The sequence below is a fragment of the Mus musculus genome, chromosome 16, assembly GCF_000001635.26.
Source record: "Mus musculus strain C57BL/6J chromosome 16, GRCm38.p6 C57BL/6J".
Taxonomy (NCBI): Eukaryota; Metazoa; Chordata; class Mammalia; order Rodentia; family Muridae; genus Mus; species Mus musculus.
Genome location: NC_000082.6, coordinates 18,209,561 through 18,220,496, shown reverse-complemented (window position 1 = coordinate 18,220,496; position 10,936 = coordinate 18,209,561). Strand labels below are relative to the sequence as shown.

The window sequence follows — 10,936 nt, the reverse complement described above, 5'->3', positions numbered from 1 at the left end:
GGAAGAATACACTTGGGAGCAGATAGAAGCCAACACTGGGAACTGAGGCAGGGGCCCCACCATCATCAAACTCCTACCACCAGAATGCTTCAGAAAGTTCCCAAACCTCTGCCCCACAAAGCCCCAGTTTCCATGGAAACAAGCTTACATGCAAAGTGTGTCATGACTGTATATCCAGCTGCAGGCCCAGCCCTCAGGACTAGCCCCTCCTCCACCCTTCTCTGCAGCTCTTGGTAGAGACTGTGTGCAGTGGTGCTGTAGGCAAGGACCAGTAAGGCCCTTGGGTCCCTGGAACAGAGCCAGCCACCTGGCCTTCTCCTTGCTGGGGCCACTGGGCTTCCGGTCTAGAAAGGCAGGAAGTCGTCCACTTCGAGGCGCAAGAAGGGGCCCAGTAGGGCCCTGAGCTTCCAGACAGCAGCTCTGCTCAGCAGGGGTGGTACCAGCCCCTCGAAGGGTGTGGGGTCCACCACGTATACGTAGGCCGCTGTGCAAGCCAGCAGAGCACCCAGCAGCAGCCTCAAGGCCAGCAGCCTGCAGGCAGTGGCAGTTTAAGGGGTAGGGAATGCCCATGGGGATGAACCTGGGGGACAGGGCTCTGCCCCGAAAGTGACCTACCAGAGGTGGCCCTTTAGGCCCTCGGAACATCCCATCTGTGGCCTGCCTTTCTGTCAGGGAGGGGGCTGGGTTAGAGCCTGTTCTCAGTACTTTCAGGACTCTGGGGGAAGGCCAGGTCCCTAGCCTGAGGTACACACCATAAACAGACTCCATTGTAGGGTCTTCCCAGCTGAGCTGTGCCTGTTTCCCCTCCCTTTCCAGGGACAGGCCCTGGGCTCAAGCCCTAAGACCTGGTCCCTGAAGTCCATTTCTCAGACTCTCCCTAGCACTACTGTGGTGGGGACGCTGGAATCAGCAGGAATGGGGTGGGGACTTACCTCCATCATTTGCTGTTGCTTCCTGGCCTGAGTGCGGCAATGGGCCCTCTCCCTGGGGAAGCACATAGCTTCAGGACCGTGCAGCCCTTGCCTCCAGCCTGGCACCACCCCTTCTGAGGGACTGAAGATCAGAGAAGGGTCCACCCCATCCCAACCTGGCTCAGCCCGGGGTCCCCGCATCACCCCAGTATCTCCAGCTGAATGTCTTCCATCTGCTCTAACACACCCCGGATGTCCTTCTTGAGGTTCTGAGAGGCAGAGGAAGTGAAGCCAGTCCTCCGGCCCATCACTGGGCCACATCCACTGGCCCTCATGGCCATCATCCCTACCATGGTCCTCTGACGACCTACCAGGAGCCCGGTGGCTTGGTTGTTCAGAGCCATGTGTACTTCGGCCACACCATCCCACACCTGAGAGAAGGGAATTGGGGCCTGCATCATACCCAAGGAACAGGACATAACAGGGGCTCCCTCCCACCACGGGCCAAGCAGGCACCTCAGTAATGGCCATCTTCTTCCTCTCAAAGGACAATCGGATCTGTTGCAGCTCACTCTAGGTGGGGAGGAGGTGTGTGGGCACAGGAACCTGCTCCCTGCTCCCCAGACCAAGCCCCTCTCCCCAGGGCCCACCTGGGACTGCCGCACAAAGTACTCTTTCCCTGGGCAGAGCTCCTGCCGCAGCAGCTGCACAGGTGCCCTGTCTTCCAGGGGCCAGGTGGCTGACTCGGGAGACTGTGGGAAAGCCCCTGGGTCATTCCCAAGGCTGTGGACAGCTGGAGGTGCTGCTGAATGGGTCCGGGACTGCATGGGTCCGTGCGTGCTCCCGCTTACCCAGGCCAGGGCTGTACAGCTTGAGTGCTCGGAACATAGAGGTAGGAACTGCTGCCCTGGCCCCAGGAGGGCCCCCAGTTGCTCCCGAAGGTCCTGGTTCTGCCTTTTCTGGGGGAGGGGAGCAGGGAAGTGGGGGAGGGGTCACCTGTCCTGGTTGCTTCTCAGGCAGGAAGCTGAAGCAGGTGGGCTAGGACAGGGGCTCTGAGGAGCAGCTAGTGCCTAGTGGCCTATGGACTGCACTCACCAGACTCTGGTTCTCCTGCTCCAGCTGCAGAAAGGATTGTTCTGCAGACCCCAGTGTCCTGCCCTGAAGCTGTGTGGGAGCTGGTCTAGATGAAGCTGTGGCCTTTCCTCTAGGAGGTAGTGTTGGGCATGGGCAGGGCCTGGGTCCTGAGGTGGGGGATCCTGTCTGCCTAGGTGGCCCCTGCTCATGCCCTGGATGTAGGGGCCAGCCCCACTCTGCCTCAGCCTCCCCTTCTTGTCTGGCCCCTGCTGGCTCTCGAGCTCTCCGTCGTGGGATCTCTCCTTCGCTTGACAGAAACATCCCAGGGGCTTCTCCTCCCACTCTGGGTCTCCCACTCCCTGTCCCTGGAGCTGGGAAAGGTCTGGAAGACTCTAATGACTGAGTGGACTGAAGGGGGACCAGACAGGGACACCTTACAAATCCCTGACAGGGCTGATCCAGGTATCCTCCATGGCTGCTTGAAACTGGGGCCAGAGGACGCTGGGGGTGAGAGTGTCCACAGGGTCCCAGGGGTTTTGGCCCCTCCATTAGTCCCTGTGACCCGTTCCTGACCTCAGGTCCAGGCTCTGGCCTGGCTAACCTGCCACTCTCTTTGAGGGCACTTTGGATGTCACTCTGGCTCACAAGTCTACCCAGGGTGACAGTCACAAAGGCCTGGGTACAGTCAGGGAGGTCACAATGGGCTGGGGCTGAGGCAGGGCCTGGAGGGAGGAGAGTGGGCCACTCCTGCCTCTGCCCAGTTCTCACTGGCCCCGAAATCTCTGCCACTATGTCTTTTTTCCCTCTCTGTGTGTAGGAATGTTCATGGTGCCTATTCATTCTCAGAAGGCTGGCTCTGGAAAAAGCCGAGCCCTGGGAGAAATCATGTGTGGCAAAATGGCAGCTATTCGGACTCCAGGTTCAAGGCCCTCTGTGTCCCTGTGAGGATCTAGCAGAGTAAAAGTGTCCGGCCAAGATCATTGAGACTTCACCCCTTTGATTATGCCCTCAGGACCAGTGAAGTTGCCAATGAGCTGCTTCTGAGCCATGCTCAAGAGGGTTAAACCATAACGGTGCTCATGTCTAAGAGTTGGGACAGCTAACAGGACACATGGGGCTACAGCCGTCTTACTCTGACTTGGTTTGGAATGTCAGTCTGAGGTTGTTCTCTGCTGCCACTCCAATGAGCTTGAACATCCTCTTTGACTCTAGAGGTCCATGCTGATGCATGTCTTGCTGCCCATAGTTCTGGGTGCTCCGGGGCCAAGTTGCATGCTTTATTTGTTCGCAGTGCAATCTAGGGTCTTTTGCGTACAAGGTAAACATCTCATCCCTGAGCTTCTCCCTAGCTGTTTTGTTTTCTATTTTTATTTTATTTTTTTTTAAAGATTTATTTATTTATTATATGTAAGTACACTGTAGCTGTCTTCAGACACTCCAGAAGAGGGCGTCAGATCTTGTTACAGATGGTTGTGAGCCACCATGTGGTTGCTGGGATTTGAACTCTAGACCTTTGGAAGAACAGTCGGGTGCTTTTACCCACTGAGCCATCTCACCAGCCCGTTTTCTATTTTTAATTGCTATTTATTCCTATCTCTCTCTCCCTCCCTCCCTCCCCCCCCCCGTGTATGTACACGTGTGCAGATGCACATAGGACCCAGAAGACAGCACTGGATCCCATGAAACTGCAGTTACAGGTGGTTGTGCATCACCTGCCATGGATACTGGGAACCAGACTCTTGTCTTCTGCAAGAGCAGCAACTGCTTTTAACTGCTAAGCTATCTCTGCACCCCATCAATGTTCCATTTTGGGGGTACAATATTTCACTAATGAAATCTCTTCTGCTTTCCCCATTTGTTTGAAACTCTGGGTTTCTTCTATTTGGCTTGGATATTTGTATGTCAATTCCTTTAAGTCCCAGCTCTCTCTTACTTTAAAACAAATAATTTATTCTATGTGTATGTGTGTTTTGCCTGCTTGCATGCCTTGTGTCCATTGAGCTAGAAGAGACTGTCAGATGTGTTTTGTTGTTTTGTTTGAGACAGTGTCTCTCACTGGGACCTGGGGTACTCGGATTAAAGGAGGGTAGCTGGCTAGCCAACCCCAACCAGATCTGCACTAGGACAGACTGTGAGCCATTACCCCTGGCTTTCTACAGAACTTCCAGGATCAGTCTCAGGTCCTCAGGCTTCACTGGCAAGCGTTCGGCTGAGCTGTCTTAGCCGTCCTCTCTCACTTTATACACAGCCTTGTGCCATTTAATGATGGGGTGCATTCTGAAGAATTTGGCATTCTAAAGCACACGTGTGTAAGCCTAGATGGCACTGTATCCTACACAGTTGGGTCATGTGGAGCTTGGGTGGGAAGAACCCGCTGCTCCTTGGCTGCTGAGTGGGACAGTGTGAGACTGAGGAAGAGCAAGGTAGTGTGCTGGGGAGAGGCACAAAGCACAAGAGGCCAGAGAGCGGCTACAGCTTACCCCAGCTGCATTCATTCTACAGTAAAGCCCTTTAAAAACACAAACACAAAGAACACACTAAACTAAATGAAAGTGTCCTATCATAAGTGCGGTAGCAGTCAGCACAGGCATTTATTGCCATGTTGCAGTACTGGGCTCTGTATGCGTGCTCCGCACTGTCTTCCACTGACCATGCAGTGGTGTACTCTTGCCCTCCCAGCACAACGGTGAGGGATATGTTATATCATGATGCCAACAGCATAAGTAGTTGATGTGACATTTTCTTAGCAGTGATGAGCATGACACCCAGGGCTTTGCACATGATAAGCAGGCATCTACCGCTGAATTATTCTTCCATCCTTGGTATTAAATATTGTCTGTCTGTCTGAGGAATACTGATGTTTTAAAATTAAGTCACTTACTTTACACCCCATCACAGCTCCCCTTCTCCTGCCCCTCCGTCCTATTATGCATTCTTATGATTCTTATGGGAGCACATATTGCCTATAATTGACCAAAGGATTATGTAACACATGAGGATTTTTTTTTGACAAGTTTGAATCTCACTGGTCATACTTTTTCATCGCTGGAGGTCACTGTGAGCCCCTCAGTGCCTCTTCCTTTTCAAGGTACCCTGTTCTTTTTTTTTTTTTAGGATGCAGCGGTTTTGGAGAAGGACAAGACCTTTTGATGACGACTTTTTCTTTTCCCCTTATGGTTCTTTGGTTCTGTTTTCCTTTATTCTTGATCACTTCCCAGCAGATACTCTTCAAATAAAAACCTGTTTGGGGTTTTTTTTTTTCTATCTCTGTTTATGAAGGAGTTCAGAAAGCTAAAAGGTATTTTTTTTTTCTGTTAAACCATAGGGAGGTCCAGGTTGAAGCAGGAGGGCCTCTTGCCATGCATATCACTGCTCCAGCTCTGGTATCTGGAATGATGAGACCTAGGGAGTTTGCCAAGGAATTCTGTTGACAGCTGCCATAATCAGTACTGGAGTCCAAGCTTGTCTGCAGCCAGTTCCTGCTTCCCAGCCACTTGTATCCCGAGTTAGCTGAGTCCCGCTTTCAGTTTGCTGAAGTCCCTTACAGACTAACGGCCGGTCTCCTGTTGTCTTGCAGACCTGGAATGAATACCCATCAGGGGCCACTGAAACCTGTGGCGGAGGAGCTGGTGTGCGCTACAATGAGAGCTCCGGTGGGGCCCAGCTGGCACACAAGCTGGAGTCCTGCATTTTTCCAGTATGGGATGCATCTCTACACTCAGTACAGACTGAGGCTGGCAGTCACACTAGAGGAGAGGCCTGGAATTGCCCCAGCATGCCCTACGGCACTCAGAAGCTGCCCACTCTGGTCCCTGGAGGGGCTTCTAAGCCCTCTGCCTGTTGGTTTCTTTCTGGGGTTTCATGGTTACCAGGATATGATGATCTCAGAGGTGGGAGCCCAGGAAGGCCCTTGGATGGCTTTGGAATGGGGTGGCTTCAGCAAAGGCCCTGAGTAGCTGACAGTGGTGGTCGTGGTGTCTTTGTTCTATATTCTGAGTCTCCAGACTTGGTAAGGGCCCAGTAGATACTCAGGATGCTGTCCTGTTAGTACCACACAAAGGCTGCAGGCTAGGATCCTCAGGTCACAGCTCCAAGTGCTCAGCGTGGGCTACAGTTACTGAGCAGCCGTGGAAGGACTGAGGGCACTTCAGGTGCTCATATGTTCTGAGACCTTAGGTGCCTACCTTAACCCGAAACCCAATGTTCTCTGATCACCTTACCTTTGTTGGGCTGTGCCCTATCTGGAAGGCTGGTTTCTTTCAGACAGCCCCGAAGACGCCTCCCCCTTTTCCACGGTCCTTGTATGCTCTTGATCTCCAGAGAGTCCTGAGAGGTGAGGGAGTCTAGTAGGAGAGAAGAGCCCCAGGTCTGCCGTGTAGCTGGTTCCGCATGAGCATGAGCTGTGCTAGCATGTTAAATACCCTACAGATTGGTGTGTTGGGTTGGGTGAGGGTCTGTGTGGAGCCCCGAGGCTGCACTGGGTGGGAGTGCTAGGATGATGCAGACTCGAAGACACACAGAGAGTGTGGGACACTAGAGTGTGCTGTGAGGAGCTAGAGTGGCCCTAGCCCCTGTTGCTAGGCAGCGCATTTCCCTGGACACCAGTTGCCATGGCAGCCGCTTCCTGCCCATGTTGCCATGACACCCAGATGGCCTTGAGGAGCCTGAAGTGGTGGTAAGGGGCTAGCTATCCAGACACACTCACACCACCCTTCCCCCCAGCCCGGCTGGTGCCTAGGGGATGCTGAGGAGAGGAGAGAGGACAGGCTATGTTATCCAGAGCCGCTTGCCTACAGCTGGCCTGAGATGAAGTCAGGGGCTAAATGGGCAGATTCTACTCTCCTTACTATGGCCTTGACACTCAATGACCCATGCTCATTACAGGGCCTGAGTAGAACTCAGAGTCATAGAGCCAGCCACACCCATGAGAGATTCTCATTTCTGTATTTTTAACCTGGGCTTCTGGCCCTTACCCACCTAGTCTGTTCTCCACTTGCAGCCCCAAAGCACCCTGCGTAGGACTAGAGGATCCTACAGAACCTGGATGAATGTGTCTGGGGTTTCACAGGCATTCCTGGAGTGGCCTTGGGATTATTACCCTGTCATCCAGGACTCTGCCCAGTCCTTTCATCTCCTACCCAGGACCTAGGGTATGGCCTAGGCATGAACTCTCCTTTGCTCTGTTAGAGAGGCAAGATGACACTTGGCTCTGAGTCACAGCCTGTGACCTTCCAGGTGGCAGAGGGGCAGATGAGGGATGAAGTGGTCTGTGTGATGAAGTCACCCCAGGGCCAGAAGGTAGGGGCTGCTAGGCCTCTCTGTTCCTGGCAAAGTAGACATGAGTTTCTGAGAGCTGTGTGACCTTCTCGGCCTTCTCCAGTCTGCAGGGAGTGGGGAGTGCAGAGCAAGCAGGGTCCTGAGACCATGGTGTGGGCAAAAGAAGGTCTCAGAGCTAGGCATGCTACTTCATGCTTGTGTGTATCAGGATTTTGTAAGGCTAGAGCAGGAGGATTGCCATGAGTTTGAGGCCAACCTAGGATGCACAGTAAAATCCTGTCTCCATGTCTTATCCCCACAAAGAGGGCACTAGGTGGGCTGGGTCCTTGAGGTCTTCTAGGAATTCCCAGCTCCAGAGGTTGAAGCTCTTGGAGGAAAGGCACACCCATGGGGCGCTCAGTACTGGACATGGACTTTCTGCTCCTAGAATGTATGTGGTGACAGGCTGTTTGCTCCTCTCTTCTGTGGTCACTCTCTGGAAGCCACTGCTCATATTTTTTTTAAAAAATGATTTATCTATTTTATGTGAGTACACTGTAGCTGTCTTTAGACACACCAGAAGAGGGCACTGGATCCCATTGGAGATGGTTGTGAGCCACTGTGTGGTTGCTGGGATTTGAAGTCATGGCCTCTGGAAGAGCGGTCAGTGCTCTTGGCCACTCGTATTTTTAACTTTAACAGTCAGAAAGACAGTAAGAGTGCTAAAGACAACCCTTGTGAAAGACACAGTCCCAGTAGACAGCCATCATTTCAGGATGTCGGGGGCTCTGAGGCCTTGTACTGGGAGGTGGCCTGCTGACCGCCATGCTGTGCTCCACTAGGCTGCTGAGCGTAAGCACCCCTGCCCAAGCTGAGGACCCTCTCCTTTCTTAGGAGTCAGATCTCGTCTCTTGTTACTTCCAGATGGACAGTGGTGTCCAGAAAGTCAGCATGAATGGGCTGCCTGGCGGTCAGTACCAGTTCACCTTACTGGGGCTAGAACCTGGGTTCTTATCTTTCCTGTTGTATTCTATCTGACCCCACTCTTGATAGATACTGGCCTACCTGTCAGCGCAGGCAACAGTGCCAGGCTATAAACTCCAAAGGCCTATTTCTGTATCCTGATGACATAAAGACCCTCAGGTTAAAGTGGGACTGTGAACAAATGAGAGAGATCACTTTAAGCTGCCAAAAGCTGGCTCCTGGCTTCGATGCTGATGGCAGGCAGAGCAGGAGTAGACTGCAGTTCCCAGACTTGCCACCAGATGGTGCCTCAACCCTGCACCAGGCACAGATACTTGGGTGGGAGCCAGCACCCAGGGTCGACAGGCTAGGAAGAAATTGAAGAGTCTGCCAGGCAGAAACTTGTGCCACGGACAGATCAGACACAAAGCATCCACCCCCACTTGGATCTGTGGTTTCCATGACGGGTAGCCATGTGGTCACAGCTCTCACTGGTTTGAGGGCGCTCCTTTTTTTATTGCTTAGCACAGTGAGATCCTGTCTCTGTGTCTTATCCCCGCAAAGAGGGCACTAGGTGGGCTGGGTCCTTGAGGTCTTCTGGGAATTCTCAACTCCAGAGGTCAAAGCTCTGGGAGGAAAGCTTAGTTTGAAGCAAATTATCCTAGACTTTCCCAGCACTGTACAGCGGTATTCCATCTGTCCTATGGGCAGCTCTGGATTGACCCACGTCTGTCACAGGCACTCACCAGTAGGATAGGGAGTCCCAGAGCTATGTGATCAGGGCAGGCAGGATGGTCCCAGCCAGCATGTGTGACTGCTGTAATACCAGGTCTTCGACACATTGGAGAAGGAGAAGGTCTAGTGTAGAGCCCCGAGCCTAGCCTGACATTTTCCTGCATTTTATCAGAACTTTCAGCCTTGGCCCTCTCAGCCCAGGTGACTAGGGCTTGGTTGATGTCTTCAGGCTCTGGGCAAGGTTCAACCCCAATCCATAGGGCAGGGCCAACAGTCTGGGCTGTGCCCTTCTGGGATGGAGTGGGAGTGTAAGATAAGCCCGTCTTCATACCCAAGTAGAATGTCCCTCTCATCCACAGACTCTAGTCTATCTGTGTGCTATGATGTGGTGCTGCCATGGATCCTCATCCCAGTGTAGTGTCAGTGACAGGAAGTGGACAGGATGCACGCTGTCATAAGACTCCTTCAGAGCCTCCAGGTGAGTCTTTGGATGACAGAGCTTTGTCAAGATGAGGAAGTCCTGAGTAAAGAGAGGGCGATGGGGAGCTGGGGGGGGGGGTGGCGTGTCGGACATTTGCTGGCGTGGTACACCCGGCTCCTCAGAATGCTGCCCATATGGTAACTCCCTATTGCACTTCCCATCTCTTCCACCAGACGGTGCTGTCTGAAGGCCTCCCTGCCCACTATAAAGGAGGAAGAACAGCCTTGCTAGAGCTCCATGCTCCTGGTGACTCCAACCTTTGAGGATCTGTGTAGATGTCAAGATGGGAGACTGCTCTGAAAGCCACCCTTCCTCCCATCTAGATAGCAAATCACCTGTCCATGCTATGGCCCTGACCTCCTCTCTTGCCTCTGGGGCAGGGGGGACTTCTCTCTATGCGCCCCTGTTTAAAGCTGGTTCTGTTGAGCACAGCTGGCAAGTGAATAGAAGTTATCCCTGAGTCTGGAGCCTACAGCCTCTCTTCCCTCAGCCAGTGTGAGTTTACCTGCCAACACAGTGCCCACCACTGCTGCAAGCTCTCTCAACAATCCTACAGACTCCTTCCATCGCTAAGCACTCACTTCCTCACTCCTACCCAGTTCACCTGGCCACTCCTGAGTGGGAGCACCCTCAGCAGCCTCTCAGGCAGTGGGAGCACCCTCAGCAGCCTCTCAGGCAGTGGGAGCACCCTCAGCAGCCTCTCAGGCAGTGGGAGCACCCTCAGCAGCCTCTCAGGCAGTGGGAGCACCCTCAGCAGCCTCTCGAGCTGTGGCAGCACCCCCAGCAGTCTCTCAGCTGCCTGACTTGGAGATATCTGGGCCAGGTGGGCCTGGCTGCCTTTAACCAAAGGGAGGGTATAAGAGTAAATTCTGGTCTTGTTATGCTGTGTGTGACCCTGTTCCACCTTCTCGGTCCCTGTTTTCTGGTCCCATTCATCAGCACTCAACCACATCTTGCTCAACTGCCCTCCTTAACATACTGCCTTCCTGCCTGCGGCTCCCACCTCTGCCTGGATCCCCAGCCTCACTTCTTTCACATCCCTGGCCCATACTCCCTAGAAAGCTTTTGGGCCAGAGGCCTTGTGTTTTGGAGGGAGCATGGGATACAATGGTCTTCCTGCTGCCCCCCACAACCTCACCCAACCAGGCAGCTGAGGAGCTAGCGACCCCACAACCCACCAACCCTATGGCTGGCTGGTGGCTGCCTCACCACACAGGCTAGCCAGGAGAAGCCACCAGGCCTCCCAGCTGCATCTTCTCACTGAAGCCTGTATCAGAGATAAAGGGCACTATCAGTCCCCCGTTCGTGTGCCAGAAGCTGCTTGCAATATGAGAGAGATGTTTAATTTATCTCAGGAACTAGGCACGAGTTATAAAAATGGTAATTTCTTGAAGATTCAATTACCTGTTTTCATTGTTACCCTGGTAATCAAGGAAACGATTTTTAATGATAGGCTGGAAGATGGTACCAATCTTGGAGGGAGGATGGTGCAGGCTGGTGATTAGGGACCAGAAGG

At 53.2% G+C, this 10,936-nt stretch overlaps 1 protein-coding gene and 1 long non-coding RNA gene across 15 annotated transcripts; one reads left to right on the top strand and one right to left on the bottom strand.

The window, feature by feature from the left end:
- Positions 1-149: 149 nt before the first annotated feature.
- Ccdc188 (coiled-coil domain containing 188) lies at positions 150-6,270 on the bottom strand. Of its 13 annotated transcripts, XM_030248901.1 has the most exons (10): positions 2,424-2,623; positions 2,007-2,115; positions 1,763-1,870; positions 1,562-1,663; positions 1,428-1,484; positions 1,283-1,342; positions 1,116-1,180; positions 933-984; positions 616-665; positions 150-531 (listed from the first exon to the last, which is right to left on the bottom strand). In XM_030248901.1, the coding sequence occupies exons 1-10, from the start codon at positions 2,456-2,458 to the stop codon at positions 345-347; spliced, it is 825 nt and encodes a 274-aa protein (XP_030104761.1). In that variant the 5' UTR covers positions 2,459-2,623; the 3' UTR covers positions 150-344. The 13 variants fall into 13 exon arrangements, 10 of the variants coding, with proteins under 10 accessions (XP_030104761.1, XP_011244366.1, XP_017172668.1 ...); NR_169085.1 differs by having other exon boundaries at positions 1,088-1,180; positions 2,007-2,618; NM_001370887.1 differs by having other exon boundaries at positions 151-531; positions 2,007-2,618.
- A 363-nt stretch (positions 6,271-6,633) lies between these two features.
- 4933432I09Rik (RIKEN cDNA 4933432I09 gene) lies at positions 6,634-10,811 on the top strand. Of its 2 annotated transcripts, none has more exons than NR_015575.1 (3): positions 6,634-6,660; positions 9,299-9,417; positions 9,594-10,811. It is a non-coding gene; the product is annotated as an RIKEN cDNA 4933432I09 gene (long non-coding RNA). The 2 variants fall into 2 exon arrangements; NR_027843.1 differs by lacking the exon at positions 6,634-6,660 and adding an exon at positions 6,964-7,135.
- Positions 10,812-10,936: the final 125 nt, after the last annotated feature.